Raw genomic sequence first — 20,073 nt, 5'->3', positions numbered from 1 at the left:
ATCAACAATCTAAATTTACACATGGAAGATCAAATTGGAAAACAAAAGGAGAAAAGAGAAAATCTTGAAATTCAGTGGGTAGAGATGGTCTTTCTGTCCAACTTAGCTACCAATAGAATCAGCAACCAAGCAGAGACAATTGTGTGTGCACCTCAACAGAAGACATCAACACAGATGGAATTTGATAGACCTGAAAGTGCCTCTGGATTGAACCAAATGACAGACTCTGCTTGTTTTAAATCACCGAAAAGTATTTTTACTATTGGAGCTGCACCTAAGAAAACAACCAATAGGAGAGGAAAAAATAAGACCATTTGCCCTAAAGCAAAGCCGGACGCCTCTTCTCAACTGCTGGACACACTGAAAGTGAATCCGTCACATCAGTTCAGTTGGGTTGAATCAGAAGAAGAGGCCGTTAAAGTCAGCAGCCAGGCTGAATCAAGTGGGTGTGCACCTCAGGAAAAGTCTTGCGAACAACAAAGTCCTTTTACAAAGAAAGTCTCGGCATCGGACAAAGTAAAAGCCTCATTGTTGTTAGAACCTCAGAAGACTATCTTTACCATTGGAGCTGCACCTCAGAAAACAACCAATAGAAGAAAAAATAAGACCATTTGCCCTAAAGCAAAGCCAGAGGCCTCTTCTCAACTGCTAGACACACTGAAAGTGAATCCGTCACATCAGTTCAGTTGGGTTCAATCAGGAGAAGCTGCTGTTAAAGTCAGCCGCAATGCATGCAGCTAAACATAGCTGTGAATATTAGATTAAATTAGCTAGTAGGAAAATAACTATTTTAGTAGAAAAAACTGTGTGACAGTTTATGAAATGAATTTATATTAAATTATTTAAAAATATTAGTGTTTTTTACAATGATAAATGTAAGTTGTCATTAATTTATTTGAAAGATTTATTTTTTATTTGGAAGTAGAGAAACAAGTCTTCGGTTGATAAATATTTGTAGGTCTGTTTTATATATTATTCAAATATTTTTTTAGTTAGTTTATCTCTGTTTGACTTGTACCTTTGTTCAGTTTCTCTTGATCTTTATTCTAAATACCATGAATATAAAAAATTAAAAAATAGCTTTAAATACAAATATACAAACATGTTAGGATATATTGTCTTAGACAAAACAAATACAAATATAGACCCATAAATATATCTATATACAGAGATTGCTTTACAGAAAAATATAGTGATACATGAAATTGTAAAAAAAATAAACATAGAGATAAAGTTGTTAAAGAAAATATGAAAAGAGATTTATAGACAAAAATACAAATATATGTATACAAAGCCTTCAGTAAACCATTTTTAAAGGCCTGGAGGGGTTTGGGAGCTGGAGTGATCCTAGGAGCTAAGATGTCTGGGGCTAATGCCCCTGCTGTAGTCACCCATAGCAGACAGGTCCTAAGTGACGAGTCAGACCAAGAGCGGTTCAAAGATCCTTCATGAGAGACAACATGAAGTTCTGATAATGTTGCCGGAATTGGTGCCTCCCCAGCCCCACTGTTACATCCCTTTTAATTAGTGGGGAGCAGTGGCTCAGGTGGTAGAGCAGGTCGTCTAATGTGGTTCGATCTCCGCTCCCCGCAGCCAGCTGTCGTTGTGTCCTTGGGCAAGACACTTCACCCTCCCTGCCTCCAGTGTGGCTCCACTGGTGTGTGAATGTGTGTGAATGTAGGCGCAAACTGGCAGCCACGCCTGCGCCAGTCTGGTCCAGGTCAGCTGAGGCCACACCAGTAGTTACCATCACCAAGTATGAATGAGGAGTGAATGAATAAAGGACACAATGTAAGAGCTTTGAGCACCAAGAAAAAGCACAGATAAATCTAATCCATTATTATTATTATTATAATCCATGCTGCCTACTTAAAAAGGAATGAATGTGTAACATAAAGACAAAACAAACCAACCCGTGAGGGATCAGCAATAAATGGCAGCTAGGCCGTTTATTACAAGTATTGCACCAATAAAGAGGAATAATAAATCATGGACACAAATGAAGGGGGGGGTTGGTAAATAACAAATTAGAGCCTGGCTATTTCAACAACAAGGGAAGACAGAAATACAACACAAAAAACAGCAAACTGAAAAGACCTGTAGCTCAAAGAGAGTAAATAGAAGCTCAACACCAGGACAAAAAACTCTTAAAGTAATAAATAAGGGCAAAACCAGACTGCAAAGGCAAAACGAGTTGAGTCCAACAACAGGGGCAGACTGAGACAAACAGAATCCACCCAGGAATTTCAGCCGCCCCTGGTCCAAGGAAGTCCAAGCACTTATATTTGCTTTGGACTTCCTTATCCGTTGTGCTATCTTATAGGGTCCAGATGACCCCACACCCAATGTTAAAGTGCACAAAACCAATAAAACATAAAACCAATAAAATGATATCCTGATGCACTGAGGAAGATCATCGTGGAGAATAGGCGTAATTATCATCCCGATAATTGAATGATGGATGAAACGGCCAGTTTAGATCAAGAAAAGAGTTAAGCTGGGATCTGTGTCATTTTATGCTGCAGGAGTATGAAGTGTGATAAGGTTCAAAACAGAGCAATTAGATACTTCCTGGTTGTACACAGATTCACCACTACAGCTGCCATAGAGGGGGACATGGGGTGGGAACCATGTGTCAGATTATAGAACCGGCTGGATACTTTACCTGAAGAGAGACTTACACCTAAAATTTTGGATTGGGATGGATATCACATTTATCCCTGGTGTGAAGACGTGTTTAATATTTTTATGACGATGTTGAGGATGAATTTCAAATTTTTTTTATTGTTCATTGTATGAAAAACACAGACTTTCCTTTAATGAGGTCATAGAAAAGAAATGTCTTGATTTGTTTTGGTTATGTGAACAGAAAATTTTACGTTGGCTTTTTGAAAATGGAACTTTCTGTTTGGCAACTTTCTTGGCAAAGGCAAAGGCAAAACCAATACAACACACACACAAAACCAACAAAACACAAACACACATAAAACAAAAAAAACACACACGCACACCTACACACACAACCAATAAAACACACACACACAAAACTACTAAAAGACACACACACACAACCAATACAACACACACAAAACCAATAATACACACACAAAAAAACATAAAACACACACACAAAACCAATAAAACACACAGCCACAAACACACACAAAACCAACAAAACACAGACACACAAAACCAATAAGACACACACACAAAACCAATAAGACACACACACATATACACAAACACAGACACACAAAACCAATAAAACACACACACAAAACCAATAAGACACACACACAACCAATAAAACACACACACACAAAACCAATAAAACACACACACAAAACCAATAAGACACACACACATATACACAAACACAGACACACAAAACCAATAAAACACACACACAAAACCAATAAGATACACACACAACCAATAAAACACACACACAAAACCAATAAAACACACACATAAATCCAATAAAACACACACAAAACCAATAAGACACACACAAAACCAATAAAACACACACACACAAAACCAATAAAACACACACACAAAACCTATGAGACACACACACATATACACAAACACAGACACACAAAACCAATAAAACACACACACAAAACCAATAAGACACACACACAACCAATAAAACACACACACAAAACCAATAAAACACACACATAAATCCAATAAAACACACACAAAACCAATAAGACACACACACACATACACACAAACACAGACACACAAAACCAATAAAACACACACACAAAACCAATAAGACACACACACAACCAATAAAACACACACACAAAACCAATAAAACACACACACAAATCCAATAAAACACACACACACAAAACCAATAAAACACACATAAAACCAATAAAACACACATACACACACACACAAAACCAATAAGACACACACACGCACACACACAAAACCAATAAAGCATATCCATGTCAAGGTCCCCGAAGTTCATTTTGGGTTAATTTCAGTCATATTTCTTGTTGCGTTCACAGTGGGGAGAGTCTTGCTGGGGAGTAGATCAGTGTTGAACCACCACTGTTTGAGCACCATCAGAGGTGACTGAGATCCCCTTTTTGGATCCACACCCCTCTTTATCAGCATCAACTCAACTGCATTGTTTATGTCTGCTCTTCTTGGTGCATCCCAAGAAGCTTCACACACAGCAAGTCTACGTAACTCTCTTTGGTTTGTTTTGGAAAAAAATCTCACATACACCAAAAGTTGGGCCTTATCTGTGACATCTGTGCACACATACATGGCTAGTGAAATGCTTTCTACTCTCTGCAAAGCATCCTCAAGCTGTGACAACACATAAACTGCTAATGGTTCCGATGTTCTGATTGTGGAGGTGGCCGACATTGAGATTTGCTTAATTTTGTTAGAGATTTCACATTTTTGTGTGTGCCTTCCAGGAACGTCTCTGCAGCAGCACTCAAGCACTCTTTTACAAACGTCACATCACTGAAAGATTTTCTACGTTGCCCTTAAATCCATGCAATCTGCAGTGCACACTCATGCACCCGTTGCTACGCATTAAGAGTGAATCTATCGTCTTGGACTCTTAGCTCGTTTATTATCTGCGCTCTCACTTTAGTGGATACGTTTGTTGAAAATATTTCAGACGTTTGACATTGCTGATTTTAATTAGTGCCACCGTTTCACAGCAAATGAGACATAAAGGTTCTGAACTACCAGTTGGAAGAATAAATCCATAAAGATCTGTTCATTCACCGTAAAATACTCTATTCTCCGCATCCACTTTCCTAAACCTTGGAGCATTACCATGACCACTTAATTGTGCTTGTTCCAAGATTGTCGATACTGCTACATTTTGAGATGAACTTCTATTAACCTGGACACAGCTGTATTTCAGCAGAGAATCCAGTTCAGCTATTTAATGGTTGCTGGGCCACACGTTTATCTCCACCTGCTGCTCCTATGCTCTTAACTGTGTGTCCTGTAAATGATGACAACGGTCATAATCCCTGTTTTAGTTTTTATGCCGCACTATACGCGCCAGTTTTATAATATCCCATTTCTAAGTTACAAAATCATGAAAATAAAGGACTTTTAACATAGGTGTCACAGTCAAGATAGCTTAATGATCTTAGAAAATTGAAAACTGATCATGTACCTCTGTTTTATCTTCATTTCCTGCAATTATTAGTCTGTCAAACTGAATCTAATCTGGCAGGAAATCAGGATGAAACTGGTTTAAACACTAAAAAGTCAGTGTCACCTCTTCTGTCTTGTTGAAAAAAATCAATAATAAAATTAGATTCTCAAAAACATTTTATTTCAACTGCCTTTGAGAAAAAAAACAGAGAAAGAAACATAGAATACTTTGTTTTTATTGTACAACTCTGAGGCTCCAGCATTTCAAGATCTTCTAGATCCTCCTCACTTGATGTTCTCAAGTCCCTGTAGGATAAAATAAAAAAACATTTTCAGGAATCCAATCTGTTGAATATTAGCTTAAAAAAAGACTCATAATTTGTCTTTGCATAACCTCACATGAATTGAAAGAACAAGTTATAACAAAGTAACACTCTGTAATTGTGCAGAAATTTCTGATACAGAACTTTTAGACTTCCTGTAGTCTTAAAATGATGTAAATAAAGTTACTTTGATTTTTGAAGAGCTCATTTACTCCACATTTGGGTTCATGCTGAAAGTTATTTCTTTGGTTATGAATTCAGGGATGATTTAGAAAACAACAACCACATTTGCAGGTGTAAAGATATTAAGAAGAGCACAAGTTCTGACTTATAATTCTGACATCCTACTAATGAAACGAATGGAAGGAGGAGTAAATCATCTTCACAAAAACCTTATGCATGAGTGAAAATCAACTCTGAGAATTAGACTAAGCATTAAATATCAAGGCAAGGCCTGTATCAGATCTTATTTAAAACTAGAGTTACGTTTTAAATATAGATTAATTAACATCTTTTAAATAATTAGAAAATCAATTTTAGCCATTTAACGCACTTTAAATTACCGTAACTCTTAGACTGTTTATGCAACTAACATCATTTCAACAGATCATGTAGCTGAGAAAAGCAGCTTGGAGTTGATATACACTGAGTGAGAAAAGTTACAGCAATTTAAAGAGTTTGTCATTTCCTGCTGCCGGTGACTGAGTTAAAGAAGTGCCACTCCAGTCTTATTTTTTCATCAATTATCAAAGCGTACCCAGTGGTCTTTTAATTATGATTGTTGGCAAGGAGTCAGGCTGCACTAATTTCTCTTATGCCTTTGTTTACACTCTCTCCTGCTAGCTTACAGCCCCCCACACCTCCAATTACCAATGGAGCAATATTGGAGCTCCCCAGCCATAAAGTTTTTGAGATACCAGCTCGGACGAAGACATTCATGGATCTAGTCATCTACTAGTGGATGCATCAGAATGGAGCGGAGCAGAGAGGTCGTGGCTTGTTGCTGTGCTGGCTTTGACGTCACACCTACAAGTCTTTTCCAACAGCATGTTTTCATCTGCTCTTGATTTACATCAAGATTAAAGAAACACTAAGAAACGCAATTTTGAGGCAAATTTTCTTTTTTATGTTCTCCATCATAAAGTATGAGCCACAAGAAGAACACCAAAAAACACAGATTATCATGGAAGGTCCTTCAAGTTTAGCATTTTCAAGGATCGGTTGAATTCTAAGCCCAGCTGCCGCATTGATAACCTTAACTACCAAATAAATTATTCAAATGTGAACTTTGCAATAAGTAAAACGTTATTCTATAAAAGTATTTAATTCTCCCTTTCAAAATAAGGCTTCACCTTGGAATCAAAGTAGTGACCCGTTCCTCCAACTCGTCTGTCTCTCTCCATCAGGTACCACTGCCACGGAACCCGGGCGACCCTTTTCTCCTACATCATGTCACATGGTGGAAATAATTAGTCGTGTAAATGCATTTTGAAGTCTTGGTTACATTTAAAGCATTACCTTTCCTCCGTTGGTGAACTTGTGAATTTGTATGGTGGCAAGACCTGGAATCATGAGAGCCACGGCCATAAGGCTCAGACCGGGTAAGATTTCATACCACATGTTTCTTAAATGTCACGATCAGGCGGATGATTAAAGATGCGAAGACAACTGAGTTGCCTTTAGGCGAGAAAATGAGCTTTATTTTGGTTAATGGCTAACGAAATGTCCCCGCACAAATGACCTGCGTTCGACAACCGGAAGAGAACGTTAAGTTCCGGTTGAAACATTTCAAAAGAAAAAAAAGTGTTTGCCACTTTTGCAAAACTGCAGATAAAAGCTCTGTGCATTATTGAATATTTTAGTAATGTTTTACTGTATATTATTAATACAATTGTAAATAAAATTGTACTGATAAAATACGGTTTAAATTTTAACAGAATCTTAAAATGTCATGCGATTGCAGGCATTTTGGTGTACTTTGTCCACACGGGATCAATTTCAATTTTTTTCTTTCGTTTTTCGGTTTACAGTGTACGTTTAAAATTTACTTTGTGCCGTCGAAGTAAAGGACAATCAAAACAATTAATTCGACAGGGTCATTTTGAGCTTTAATTTTGAAAATTTGAAATCATAAATCCCAATTAACTTAAACCCAAATTCACTTTGCTGTTGTTTCCTTTAGACAAAGTATTTGACGCGTAACATTAAAATATTTAAAAACGGAAACCGTTGAATTATTTCAATGTAAAATATTTTCTTGATAAACTTCCCCCAACATACACATAAAGTTGTTTCGGGTGGGTGAGTGCGCCCTCTACAGCCCAATGCCGGAATTGCATGTCTGTCAAATAGGAAGTTAGTACGCTTGCTACTAGCTGGCTAATTTTCTAAAAGGTAAACAAGTGTGTCGGATGAGTTGAGATTAAACTTCGACTAAAATTAACTTTGCGCCATGAAAGAAGACAAAGAAAACACCCGACCAAGAGAGAAAAGAGTGGACATAAAATGCGAAGATCTAGAAAAGACAGAGAAGTCTAAAGAAAAAAAGGAAGCCATGACAAAGGTACAATTTGCTAGCTGGGTTAGCTAATGTTGCTACAACCGTTACGTTATAATATAGATTCAAGAAGTTCAAAGTAGCTGAATGCGTTTAAAATGTGTGTGGGGTTCTTTTGTATGTTGCACAACTTATTTTAAATGATACAATTGACAACAGTGTAATGAATTAATGTTTTAGCCTAGTTTTGAATGAATAGCTATTGGGCAAATAATACATTTTAGTAGAATTTTGCTGTTAACCATGTTTTCCAAGATTGTGATCAGACGATTACCACCCACGTTGACCAAAGAAGAGTTAGAGGAACAGTTGCAACCCCTCCCAGAGGTTGACTACCTGGAGTTTTTCTCCAATGACACCAGGTGAATTTCTGGACCATTTCATGCACAAGATAACATTTCTTGCAATGTGTTTTTGTTTTTTTAATTATTTTCTTTTTTTCCCTTTAAATTCCAGCCTTTACCCACACCTCTTTGCAAGAGCTTACATTAACTTCAGAAACGAAGAAGATGTGGTCCTCTTCAGGGATCGCTTTGATGGCTACGTGTTTGTTGACGGCAAAGGTCTGAGGAGCACACACACACGCTTGGAACTTTTTGAGCTAACAACACATAGAGTTTGTGCTTAGCATTTCATTCTGAAACAGGTCAAGAATTTCCTGCGATTGTGGAGTTTGCACCTTTTCAAAAGACTGCCAAGAAAAGAATAAAGAAGAAGGACTCAAAGTGTGGCACAATTGCAGAAGGTAAGACTTTTATACCTTTGAATATCTAGTGGTTTTCTCCAACACGTCTGAAGTTTGAAGGTGTTTTATGCCCTAGTCACAGCTGCTCTTGCAAATGGGTACGGGTTGTCTGTACGGGGTACGCAGGGGTCCCCATAAAATAGGATAAAGATAAGATAAAGAGACTTTACTGATCCCAGCTTGGGAAATTGGGTAGTTGCAGCGTCAGCATACAGACTCAATTCAAACACACAAACAGAGGTGACAATCAGAAACAAAACAATCGGTTCACATAACAGCTCTAAAAAAACAGACAAATGAGTTTATCTATTGCAAATGGATGACGAGTTATAGAATCCGATGGAGTGAGGTAGGAATGATCCCCTGTAGCGGTCGCTGTGACCATGAAGCTGCCTTAGCCTCTTGGAGAAGGTGGTCCGCTGACCGTCCAGAACAGGTCAGGATTATCCATGATGGATGCGTGCTTTTTCAAAGTCCTCCTCTCCATCAGAGCTTCAAATGTGTCCATTGTGAACCAGATTACAGAGCCAGCTCTTCTGATCAGTTTGTTCAGTCTTTTAGTGTCCCTGGCAGCTATGCCCCCCCCAGCAGACCACCAAGAAGAACAGAGTGCTGGCCACAACAAACTGGTAGAAAATCTTGAGCATCTTGCTGCACACGTTGAAGGACCTTAGTTTCCTCAGGAAGTAGAGTCTGCTGCTGGCCTTCTTGTACACACTAGCTAACCACTGCTGTGTACAGATTTGTGTCCAGATCAGAGATGTCTCTGTGAGCCTGTAGAGCAAATATGTTCATGCGTTACATGCTGTGGGCAACAGGTTGTAGGGAACACTGAAGTAGGTGAAAGACAGGCGTGTCGCATAGATTTTTCATGTTTTCAACCCCACCAAACCCTGTGTGCTGTGCAGAGAGTCCGTTAGTGCTCTAGAAGTGAAATGTGTGTGCGGCGTACTTGCAGCCTGACTGTTTGGAAAAAAGAAATTAGAGCGTTTGTGTGGGTTTCCTCTGGGCATTCTATGGGCACTATTACGGGCACAGCATTTGTGGGCGGTTAGTAACGAACAAATAGTAAAAACATAAGAAAATACATGAGATTTAAACACCCTACCTTTTTGTGTTTTTGATTCTTTTTATTTTCCCAGAATGATTGCAGATGTCAGACGCTGTTTTATATGCTAGTTTGGTCTTTTTTTCTGCACATTGGCGCAGTGGTTAGCCTCACTGCAAGCCCCCCCCCCCCCCCCCCCCCCCGCTTCAAGTCCTGGCTGGGGGACCTTTCTGTGTGGAGTTTGCATGTTCTCTCCATGCATGCGTGGGTTTTCTCCGGGGTCTCCAGCTTCCTCCCACCATCCGAAAACACGCTTCATAGGATAATTGGTTATTCCAAATTATCCCTAGTTGTGAATGTGTGGCCCTGCGACAGACTGGTGACCTGTCCAGGATGTCCCCCTCCCTTGCCCATGAGTGGTCGGGATAGGCTCTAGCAGCCCTGTGACCCCAAAAGGGACAAAACAGGTTTTGAAGATGAATTAATAAATGACTGAATGAATAGTAATGAGCCAATGCGTGCACCTAACTAACGACGGGAGTGCATCGTTAGGACGCAGTACACCAGCATCGTTATAAGGCGCGTGCGGCATTACAATGGTACGTTCCACTTTCTTGACATCCCATAAGGAAGCGGCACAAGTCTCCAGGTCAACCACTGTACACGTGTTACTATAAGTCATAACCTTGAAAGGTGTGTGTCATTAACAACTTTGACCCTTTTTGTTGATGTCAGATCCAGATTACAAAAGGTTTCTTGAGTATTACAACGGAGATGACAACAAGTTGACGACCACACCGGAAACTCTCTTAGAAGAAGTCGAAGCTAGATCGAAAGAACTTTCAGGTATCTGCACAGTTGTTGCCATGGAATCACTTAAAAACCTTTATTTAAATAAACAAATACACAGCTGACACTCTTGAACATTTCTTTTTTACCATTCAAGCTAAAAAAACAACCCCGCTGCTGGATTTCCTGAAAACTAAACAAGTAAGTAGTCCATCCATGACACCGGGGCTTCTACATGTTCAACTACATGATGGAAACCTGCTTGATCATTGTTTAGAGACTCCGAGAGGAAAGGAAAGAAGAAAGGAGGAGGAGGGAGCTTGAGCGCAAGCGCCTGCGCGACGAGGAGCGTCGCAAATGGAGGGAAGAGGAGAGGAGGAAGCGCAAAGACGCAGAGAAAATGAAAAGACTTGAGAAGCCAGTGGACAAAGACAAGGAAAGTGTCAAAGAAGAACCAAAAATAAAGGTATTTCAGTGGAACACAGTGGTTTGAAACTGTTTCAGTTGACATATTTCATGATGTCAACTGTCTTTCTTTTATTTTCAGCTCTTGAAGAAACAAGAAAAAAGTGAGGATGATGATGCTGAAAAGCCAAAGGATAAAGCCAAGAAACCAGAGAAGGGGCATAAAGAGGACAGGCCCTTTGGAAGTTTTGACCAGAGGAGACGCCAGAACATTGATAACAAGGAAGATCGTGGGAAGAAGTTGGTTTCCTGACATTTTGTTTTTATCAGAGTTTTTAACTTAATAAAAATAGAAATTCATTAGAGCTTCTTTCTTTTTTCAATTCTTCTTTTCTTTTGCAGGTGGGATGAGGACGGACGGAAGGAGCCTCGAGAGCGGGACCTGGATCGAGACAGAGAGCGGGAAAAAGAGCGGCGGCTCAGAGAAAAGGAGCGCCTTAAACGGCAGGACGAGGAAAGACGAAAACGGAGGGAAAGGCACGATGGAGAGAGTTCATTCCGGAAGCGTGAAGAGGATTTCAGAAAGGAAAAAGCCTTTGAGAAAAAGAAAGACGAAAGCATGGTGGAATCTGTTCACTCCGAGAAGCCAGAGAAACCCCAAAAAGAAAACAAAAAGGAGGACATGGGGAAAAAAGAGAGACTGCGGAACAAGGTACTCAAATCGTTGTAGTATTTCTGGTGTTTATTTAATGTGATTGCTGAAAGGATTTTGTTTTTGCATCAGGATCGGCCTGCAATTCAGCTGTACCAACCAGGAGCCAGGAGCCGCAATCGCTTTGGCGCTGGAGGAGCCGAATCCACTCCTGCTGACAAAAAAACGGATATTGACAACAAGAAAACGGTTGAGAAAGGAGAGGACTGAGCTCGCCTCTTCTGGTGGCATTTGAGACCCGGTGATGAAACAGGCCTCAGAGCCTCAGAGAGTTTTAGAGCCACGTGCACGGCTGCTGAAACAGAGCTGCAGCCGGCTGGCAGAGTCTCTGGGACAGAAAGCAGAACCTCTCAGTGCCTAAATGTGGCCCTCTTTAGTTTTCTGTTCTTAGAAGAGGCAAAAGGAGCATTTTGAGAGAGTTTAACTGTCGGGCACATTCATTCAGTGATGCATAGGTCTTTTAAGCCTATGCGGTCTTAAAGTGACCTTATTTCAGGGTTTCTGATAATAAAAAACGTTCAAACTGCAAACAAGCTTTCAGGGTTATTAGAAAATCAAAATATAAAGTGCAACTTCAGTGTTTTTCAAATGTCAGTATGGCAAAGTTCTACACTAAAGATTCCACACGTTGGTCATTACTACAGCGCAAATTTGAGTTTTCATGATCAAATGACTCATTTCTCCTTTGTCAAAGATATCCTCATCTTTTTCATGATCTGTCACTCCACTCAGGTCAAAGTCTATGATAGAAAAGTTTGAATTTGCAGGTTTGAGGTGTGGCAAGGATAATCAGAAGTGATCATCTTGTGGCCTTTCCCCATTTCTGACACCCTTTAAGCATTTATGTAGATGCACTGCACCAGGTTGAGCATGAAAACATATCAATGACTTCTTTTGACAGAAAATAAAAGCTCTTTGACTAAATATTAATGTTGTCTGTTTTGCTTTTTTATTTTTGCAAGAAAAATATATTTTATGCTTCAAAAACAATTTATTTAGTTGAGTCTAGAAATGTTGAAGTGCTAAGTATCTCAAGCTTGGTAGTTGACCTGCAAGAGCCAATCAAGCAGAAAACTTTTAGATGAACAGAAGCTGTCATTGCACATCTTATTTAAATTTTCCATCATCTTTAGCTGTCATGAAACATTTTGGAAAAGAGCAAAATTATTTCATAACAAAGTAGAAGCTGTGATTTGTGGAATAGTGTTGAGCATTCTTTTTACTTTTCTGTTAAAACACTTAATTCCACTAATATTTGGCAAGGTGAGTTATTATTTTTTTAACCCAAATTATTATTTTTCCTTATTTTATATATTTACCTTAGTTTAGGAAAAATGTTGTATTCATTTCAAAACATTGATAATATTCAATAAAATGTCAATAATCCATAAAATCCTTTTGATGCGTTGATATTCCTGACCACTTGGTGTCGTTGCTCTTGAAAGCCAACTGTTTAAGATCTGTGACGTCACTTCCTTCTTTCTCTTCGACCTCCGGCATAGTGAGGACAGGACGGTGGACAAAATGGTAAAAGAAAATCTTCAAACATCCAAGCCATCACGGCGTTTATTTATTAGCTACTACATAAAGTGACTGAGAAATGTTAAAAATAAGCATTCAAAATCAGTATGTTCTCTAACAGGGTTAGATTAAAAGTCTTTAAAAAATACTCGAAATCTGCCAGCTAGCATGTTAGCCGATAGTTGCCCTGGTACGTGTTGGCAAGTACTTTAATTTGTAGTTTAGTAAATAATGTATATATCATAAAGCACTTAAAGCCATTTTATGCTGGAAACAGTGTAATATATGGTACTTACGGAGTTTTTATTTTATTTTTTTGCTTTTAGTCCTCCCATAAGACGTTCAGGATCAAGCGCTTCCTCGCTAAGAAGCAGAAACAGAACAGGCCGATTCCTCAGTGGATCAGAATGAAGACCGGCAACAAGATCAGGTAAAGTTTTCAGCTTTATCCAAGGACCCGCGTTAGTCCTGCTATTTTGTGTTTGTCCACGTTTTGCTAAATATTTGTTGCTTTTATAACACTCTCATATTTAATAGTTACTAATAATGTCATAAGTCCTCTTGCCATGGTTAGCTTCTCCGTGAATAAAATCGAATAAGAATTATGATAATGACATACTATTGTAATTATTCCCTAAAGAGCATCAAAGCACTTCAAATCAGAGTGGAGATGCTCTGTTAGATGACAAATTCAACATCGTGTGGTTATATTCCTTGTTTTCCAGAAGTTTTGAAGAGTTAGCTTGTTGTACTGATTGACCAGAACACATACCATCTATGTTTTTTAAAATACAAATAGTTGTTTTTGTTTATTTTACTACCACAACCCCTTTTGCATTTCTGCAATCAAATTAGCATTAGCCTTTCACATCATCTGAAAGAAATGTTCTATTTTGCAGATGAACAGACTTTTTACTGTCACTCAGCTGTTTACCCGGTAATTTCTGGTTGTAGATGATTACATTCTGCATATGATAGGAAGAACTGTGTCTTGACTGTTGTTGCTTCAGGGCTATAGTTTATATTAAAACTTAAACTTCCACTCCGATCATCTTTTGATCTATTTTAAAAGCATTCCCACTGGTCTTTTAATTATGATTATGCTGTTTTTGGCCAAAATCCTGTCGATTTCTAGGACATAGTTTCTGCAGAGCGGCAATAGTTGATTAGCTTGACCGCATTTCCTCTCCCTGTTGCTGAGAATTCTCTTTTGACACGCTCTCCCACTAGCTTACAAGTTCTTTGAAAAGCCATTTTTTGTCTACTTCTGATTCACGATTTGAATAAAGGAATACTTAGAAAGCAATTTTAAGCTTAATTTTCTTTATTTTCGCCACGATCAGAAAAATGCCAAAAGAACGTTAACACCAATTTCTTTGGAGTGAGTCTTTAATTATCATGGTATATCAATTGTTTTATGTACAGAGTAGTTTAATGTGAAATAAGCAAAGTGCATTCAAAAGCAGAGTTGTCATGAACAAATAAATATTCAAGATTACATTTAAGGTGTTTAATGTAATTGTGGCATTCACCTTCACTCATTTGACTTCACAAACTGAATGTTTGAAATGTGTTCTCATTTAATGGCTACAGGAATGCATAATGGGTCATTTAAAGCAGGTCTGCAATTGCAGCACTCCATGTTGGTTGAGTGCTGTCATTAACCCTGCTGAGAGAATACTTGCTGTGGAGCTCCTGCTCCTCCTCACTGCTAGTGATGAGGACGCTCTGAGGCTGAACACCTGCTTGACTTTTAATGCACTCTGGACTCCTCATCAGGGAGTGAAGGAGTCTCCAAGAGTGAAGATCTCATGCTTTCTGTTTTAGGGCTGTTTTGGGGATTGTGGCCGTTTCTCTTACTGTGACATTTGAGAATTGTTTGCTTTTAAAGACCCACTCTGATGAATATTGTGTTTTTGGTGTTTTTTAACATGTTCTTCTGCAATCTTTCTGATAAAGGACATGTATATAGAAAATGAAGCTCAAATGGCATTTCCGAGTATTTCTTTATTCAAATCGTGAATCAGGAGCAGACAAAAAACTGCAGTTTGAAGAAGCTTGTACTTATGACGTATAAAAATACAAAAGTTACCTTCATTCTGATGCATGTGTGTTTTTCTCTTCTGAGCTGGCAGTTGGTTCAGAACTGTACATACCTAATGCTCATCATTTTTGTTGCACCGGTACTGTTATGTGAAGGTTAGTGGGAGAGCGTATAAACAGAAGGGTGATGGGAAGTGTGGTGAGGCTTACTCTGCACCCACGGTCCCTCCCGCTCACAACTCTAGAGGTGATTCTCTAATGAACTACAGCTGGTGTGAAGAAACTGTCCTAGAAAACCTTAAATTGTTTTGATTTTGGCTAAAGTAAAAAAGGCATAACCATAATTTAAAACACTGGGAACGCTTTTTTTAATAGATGAAAAGATGATCAGAGTGGGTCTTTAAAGTGGGATCCAATGCAGATATGAAAGTTTAGCCCACAGAATCATCAGTGAACCTTTTTCAGCTGCAACATTGTCTGAGTTTCACTGAAGTGATTCGTGTTTGTTGTGCTGCTAAATAATTCAGTGATTGAGTTGAGGCATGCTGTTAGCAGATCTAATGGTACTTCTTCACAAATAAACCAGTTTCCTATGTACCTGCAAAAAATAGTTCAGCAAAGCCAGTTCCTCCTGCTCTGAGTTGAATTGTTAATTAAAAGTGCACCCTGTTCCTCCAAAAATGAAGCGCCTTTACCTAACTTTTCCTGCTGTTTGATTTTAGGTACAACTCCAAGAGGAGACACTGGAGGAGGACCAAGCTTGGCTTGTAAACATGAGTGGATCTCAGCATGCCTCCCTTCCAACGTTTGCCTGAGCCTGACCACACAGAGGAAATGTCACCTGAAGCAGCAGTTATTTTGTACAGATACTCTGGTGATGCTCATGTTTGACAATAAAAGATCTTTGGTCAACAATGAAACACAGCTGAAAATGATTTTTATTCTCCGTTTGAGACAAACCAGGTGAAGTGAAACAGTGTTCAGAGTCTCTAGTTTGTTGTGAGAGAAGCTGATTTTTACTGCATTACAGTTTAGAAGCTGAAAATGTGACCTGCAGCCCAACAGAAAGGAGAGTTAAGATCAGGGGGGTATTCCAGAAAGCAGGTTATGCTAGCTCCCGTGGCAAGTTTGAGGATAAAGAAGTGTCCAACCACCGCTTTCGCTTCCAAAAACAGGTATGCAACTCATGCTCTGAACATAATCTGGTCTTGAGCAGGTTTAGTTGAAGGTTAGTTTGTTTTCAGAGAGGTAAGGAGCATGGCGTGTCCATTTGAAGATGATTTAGTGGATGAAGAAGCTCAGATAATACTTTTTCCACCACGAGAGGATGATAAGACCACGTATGGATGTTTAAAGATAAACTTTTTACATTAATCTAACTTATTTGCTTTAGTTAAGATGAATCAATTCTTTTTAGTTAAGTCAGCTTAAAAATAACACGTCATCGGACTTATTTTACTTTCATTTAAATTAATTCAATTAAGTAGGTGCAACTTTGGTGCTGCCTGTTAGATCGGCACCGCAAGGAATTGTGGGAAAACCTTCCCTTTGCCTGTTTGGGCGGATTTGGGTTTAAGTGTGGGTTCTTGACCAAATGTGTTTGGTTTAGCTGTTTTACTGTGTTTTGCCCAGTTATTTGTACTGTTATATTTAATTCTTTCTGCACCATGAGTGAGAGGGAGGGAGAGGATGAATTTATATAGCACCCCTACTGTGTAGTTGAGTAATGATGAATTCAGAGACATGGTGTATGATTATATGAATTAAATCTGTTTTGTTTCAGTCATTTTGTTATAAAAACGAGAATATCTGCAGGCTCAAATGAAAGTTCAAGAATTACAATAAATTAAGATGGAAAACCCTTAATTGAATTGGAGTAACATGACATTTAAATATGTAAATTTGAGTTGTAAAAAAAATATTGAGTTGGATAGACGTAAGAAATTAGGTTGAATAAATTTAACTCAATTACTTGTTATCAATTGAATTAATTTAAGTTGGATAAGTTATATATACATGCATCACAATGGAAATAAGATAGAATATCATGCGTTTACTTTGTCCGTTCTTTTTCTCCAAGCAGAAACTCTTTCTTTTGATGATGCAGCCGTATTACTTCTTTGATGGACCTTTAATCTTCATACGCCGTCATTAAAACCTCCGACTCCGTCTCACTGAACTATAGCGCTCTCTTTTTTTTCTCCACGCGTTTCCATGGTGACTCCGGAAATCGGCGATCTATTGAGAATGTCTTTATGTAGTTGCTGTGCACGAGCATTAACCCAGGGTTGGTTACCAAGTCGAGCGTAATTACGCTAACTCATATTCGGTCTTTTGGAACCGACATACCCAGAGTAAGCAAGTTCAGTCGAATTTCAGCCAGAGTTCAGGTTTAAAGTCAGGGTAGTTTAAAAGGCTTCCTGGAATACCCCCCTGGGGTCTGCAACCTTTAACCTTAAAAGAACCACTCAGGCCTGTTTTTTTTTACAGATCAGCAGGAGCAACAGTCTGAAAATGAATGCTAGTTTGCTTTCATATTGTCACTTGTATTAAATTTTTGTTGGCTTTAATAAAAACAAATCTAAAGATAAACTAGCATTTTCTCAAGACATGAAATTGCTTTTGACAGACGCTTATCTGACTTCCTTTCAAAATAAGACTTCCTGTGCCAAACAGGATCATCTCAGTGCAGCTCCTGCGAAAAGTATATCTTGTCTGGATATGCATCAGGTCTTTCAAACATTTTTTCTAAGCACTGTTTTTCACCTAAAAATAAATTCATTGGTTTAGGATCCAGCAGAAAAAGTTGAATATACAAAAATTAGCCACTCCCCTCTAGCTACTAATAACTGTCCACCATAAGATACATGTGCTTTTAAGTTGTCAAATCAGAAAATACACTTTACCAAAGTTTAACTTAGTGTTTGAAATCTGCATTCTGGAGGAAGCAGAGCAAACAAGACCTTGTTGTCAGCAGGGATGGAAAAACTTATTTTCAGGGTGCACCTCATATTTCTAAAGTTTTAAATTAAATCAATTCTACTTTAATAACCCTTACTTAAAAAAGAAAAGAAAAAAGAGACTGTGCCCTTCAGTCAGAGAGAGAGCCACACTGGGGTAAAAGAGGCACATGCAGCTCTGGAGCTGCAGGTTGCAGACCCCTGCTTCACATGGGATTCCTATAAACTGCACTGACATCATACATTTAGATTGAAGATGAAAGATTTGGAATCTCTGGAGAACTGAAATGGTCATGTTTTGGATGAGGTGTTGATTCATCAAGACCTACATTGGTGGAAATGAAACCTTAAGTGAGTTTAGTCTTTTTATTGGGAGTAAAAGTCAACCAGAAAAGATTCGCTTCTTGTTCAGGTTTTACTTCCTATAAATGGAAAAGAGGAAAGCAGTTTCCTCAGAGAGCTCTGCCTCCAGCTGCCTCTGACAGTCAGGTTGAAGGTCTTCAGCTCCTGCGTGTCCCTGGAGTCTGCCTCCTCTTCCTCCTCATCCATAGGGGTCTGGTTCCCCTCTCCAGCGCTGGTGTTGTTGTTGTGGTTGCAGTTGTGCTCCTCATCCCAGGCCCCCAGCAGCTCCTTCATCTCTGCCGGGGCGCCCTCCTTCAGGTACTGCCAGGCTCTCCTTCCGCTGTAGTCCATGACATCCACGCTTGCGCCGAAGGCTCCCACCAGTAGCTTGACGACCATGTACTGGCTGTGCATGCTGGCGACGTGAAGCGGCGTGAGGCCTCCGCTGCCACGCAGGTTGACGTTCACGCAGATCCCCGCGCTCTCCGCGTACCGCAGGAGTTGGATCAGAGTCTCACCCTGTCCTCTTTTGGCCAGCCAGTGCAAGACGGAGTAACCGCTGATGAAATCCCTCCTGGAGATCAGGTAGGGGTCCTCGGAGATGAACTCCAGGATGGTTTCGTAGTTTCCCTCCACGGCGGACAGCATCCACGCATGCTCCACGGGGTACAGAGCCCACTCTGCGTCCTCCACGCAGCAGCTCTGCGAGGGCAGCGCGCCCAAGCTGCAGCTCTGGCGTAGTTCTCTCAGGTACTTTTTACGCACGGACTGCGTGGGGGACTCCTCCGTGGAGTCCCTCCGCAGCGCTCCAGCTGCAGAGCCGTCGCTGACCTCCTGCATCTTCTGCAACCTCGACCTCCGCTGGAAGGCGCTGGGCATGACCTGCATTCCGTATCTGGACAGCCGCTCCACAACGGTGCCCTGTCTCACGGACAGCGGGACGTGGGCGTCGCTGCTGCTGACAGGCGAGTCTGCTCCGTTCCGGTCCATTCCGCCGCCCCCCCCCCAACAAACAGCCACTTCCTCCCAGACAACACCCTGAAGATGTCCGATTACAAAGTGATGGGATCCGGATCCTGTTAGGACGCAAAAAGTAAACATGAGGGCGTCCAAAACCTGCTCGACAGGTCCTCATTCTGAATGCACGCGTTCACAGAATCCAAATAGCGACACAGCAAAGTTCACTCACCTGCTCCTATACCGCAATCACACCGCATTCCACTCCCGCAAAAGCGGATGGGTGGTCTTTAGGCGCAATTTAGGTCCACCGTGTAGTTTCCACTCCGAGCAAAGACTGGAAATCTTTCCTCTGAAAGGGGAACTGAAAAAGTTCATTCTAATGAAGCAGATCCTCTTCAGAAGACTCCCAACACGTGACCACAGCTGGAGTTTAAAGCAGGAAGTAGTTCAGGTTCACTCCCCTGACACTTTTGCAGCCATTCCATCACACACACACACACACTCTGGACCACAG

General features: G+C 39.9%; 4 protein-coding genes and 1 non-coding gene across 5 annotated transcripts; 3 read left to right on the top strand and 2 right to left on the bottom strand.

The window, feature by feature from the left end:
* Positions 1-5,369: 5,369 nt before the first annotated feature.
* On the bottom strand, positions 5,370-7,255 carry ndufa1 (NADH:ubiquinone oxidoreductase subunit A1). Its single transcript, XM_004073082.4, has 3 exons — positions 6,996-7,255; positions 6,830-6,919; positions 5,370-5,460 (listed from the first exon to the last, which is right to left on the bottom strand). Exons 1-3 carry the CDS (start codon positions 7,095-7,097, stop codon positions 5,440-5,442), a joined length of 213 nt encoding a protein of 70 aa, XP_004073130.1. The 5' UTR covers positions 7,098-7,255; the 3' UTR covers positions 5,370-5,439.
* Positions 7,256-7,796: 541 nt separating this feature from the next.
* upf3b (UPF3B, regulator of nonsense mediated mRNA decay) lies at positions 7,797-12,659 on the top strand. Its single transcript, XM_004073080.4, has 10 exons — positions 7,797-8,040; positions 8,290-8,396; positions 8,491-8,597; positions 8,681-8,779; positions 10,563-10,673; positions 10,774-10,817; positions 10,894-11,082; positions 11,164-11,321; positions 11,424-11,733; positions 11,806-12,659. The coding sequence occupies exons 1-10, from the start codon at positions 7,930-7,932 to the stop codon at positions 11,941-11,943; spliced, it is 1,374 nt and encodes a 457-aa protein (XP_004073128.1). The 5' UTR covers positions 7,797-7,929; the 3' UTR covers positions 11,944-12,659.
* Positions 12,660-13,165: 506 nt separating this feature from the next.
* On the top strand, positions 13,166-16,217 carry rpl39 (ribosomal protein L39). Its single transcript, XM_020706437.2, has 3 exons — positions 13,166-13,260; positions 13,581-13,684; positions 16,020-16,217. The coding sequence occupies exons 1-3, from the start codon at positions 13,258-13,260 to the stop codon at positions 16,066-16,068; spliced, it is 156 nt and encodes a 51-aa protein (XP_020562096.2). The 5' UTR covers positions 13,166-13,257; the 3' UTR covers positions 16,069-16,217.
* On the top strand, positions 14,868-14,998 carry LOC111948089. Its single transcript, XR_002874073.1, has one exon. It is a non-coding gene; the product is annotated as a small nucleolar RNA SNORA69 (small nucleolar RNA).
* Positions 16,218-18,609: 2,392 nt separating the features above from the next.
* sowahd (sosondowah ankyrin repeat domain family member D) lies at positions 18,610-20,053 on the bottom strand. The gene is made up of 2 exons (XM_004073177.4): positions 19,789-20,053; positions 18,610-19,675 (listed from the first exon to the last, which is right to left on the bottom strand). Exons 1-2 carry the CDS (start codon positions 19,814-19,816, stop codon positions 18,666-18,668), a joined length of 1,038 nt encoding a protein of 345 aa, XP_004073225.2. The 5' UTR covers positions 19,817-20,053; the 3' UTR covers positions 18,610-18,665.
* Positions 20,054-20,073: the final 20 nt, after the last annotated feature.

This window comes from Oryzias latipes, chromosome 10 (assembly GCF_002234675.1).
Source record: "Oryzias latipes chromosome 10, ASM223467v1".
In the NCBI taxonomy this organism is placed as follows: Eukaryota; Metazoa; Chordata; class Actinopteri; order Beloniformes; family Adrianichthyidae; genus Oryzias; species Oryzias latipes.
Note: the sequence above shows the minus strand (reverse complement) of the source record. Positions and strands in the feature narration are given on the sequence as shown.

Bases quoted from the DNA above. Each gene is read 5' to 3' on its own strand.
- ndufa1 (XM_004073082.4), bottom strand. From the start codon at position 7,097: ATGTGGTATGAAATCTTACCCGGTCTGAGCCTTATGGCCGTGGCTCTC. The intron at 6,920-6,995 runs GTAATGCTTTAA...GACATGATGTAG, and splicing joins AGTTCACCAACGGAGGAAAG to GAGAAAAGGGTCGCCCGGGT. The intron at 5,461-6,829 runs GTGAAGCCTTAT...TTTATCCTACAG, and splicing joins GTCACTACTTTGATTCCAAG to GGACTTGAGAACATCAAGTG.
- upf3b (XM_004073080.4), top strand. From the start codon at position 7,930: ATGAAAGAAGACAAAGAAAACACCCGACCAAGAGAGAAAAGAGTGGAC. The intron at 8,041-8,289 runs GTACAATTTGCT...ATGTTTTCCAAG, and splicing joins AAAAGGAAGCCATGACAAAG to ATTGTGATCAGACGATTACC. The intron at 11,083-11,163 runs GTATTTCAGTGG...TTTTATTTTCAG, and splicing joins AAGAAGAACCAAAAATAAAG to CTCTTGAAGAAACAAGAAAA.
- rpl39 (XM_020706437.2), top strand. The intron at 13,685-16,019 runs GTAAAGTTTTCA...GTTTGATTTTAG, and splicing joins AAGACCGGCAACAAGATCAG to GTACAACTCCAAGAGGAGAC.
- sowahd (XM_004073177.4), bottom strand. From the start codon at position 19,816: ATGCGGTGTGATTGCGGTATAGGAGCAG. The intron at 19,676-19,788 runs GTGAGTGAACTT...GCGTCCTAACAG, and splicing joins TGATTGCGGTATAGGAGCAG to GATCCGGATCCCATCACTTT.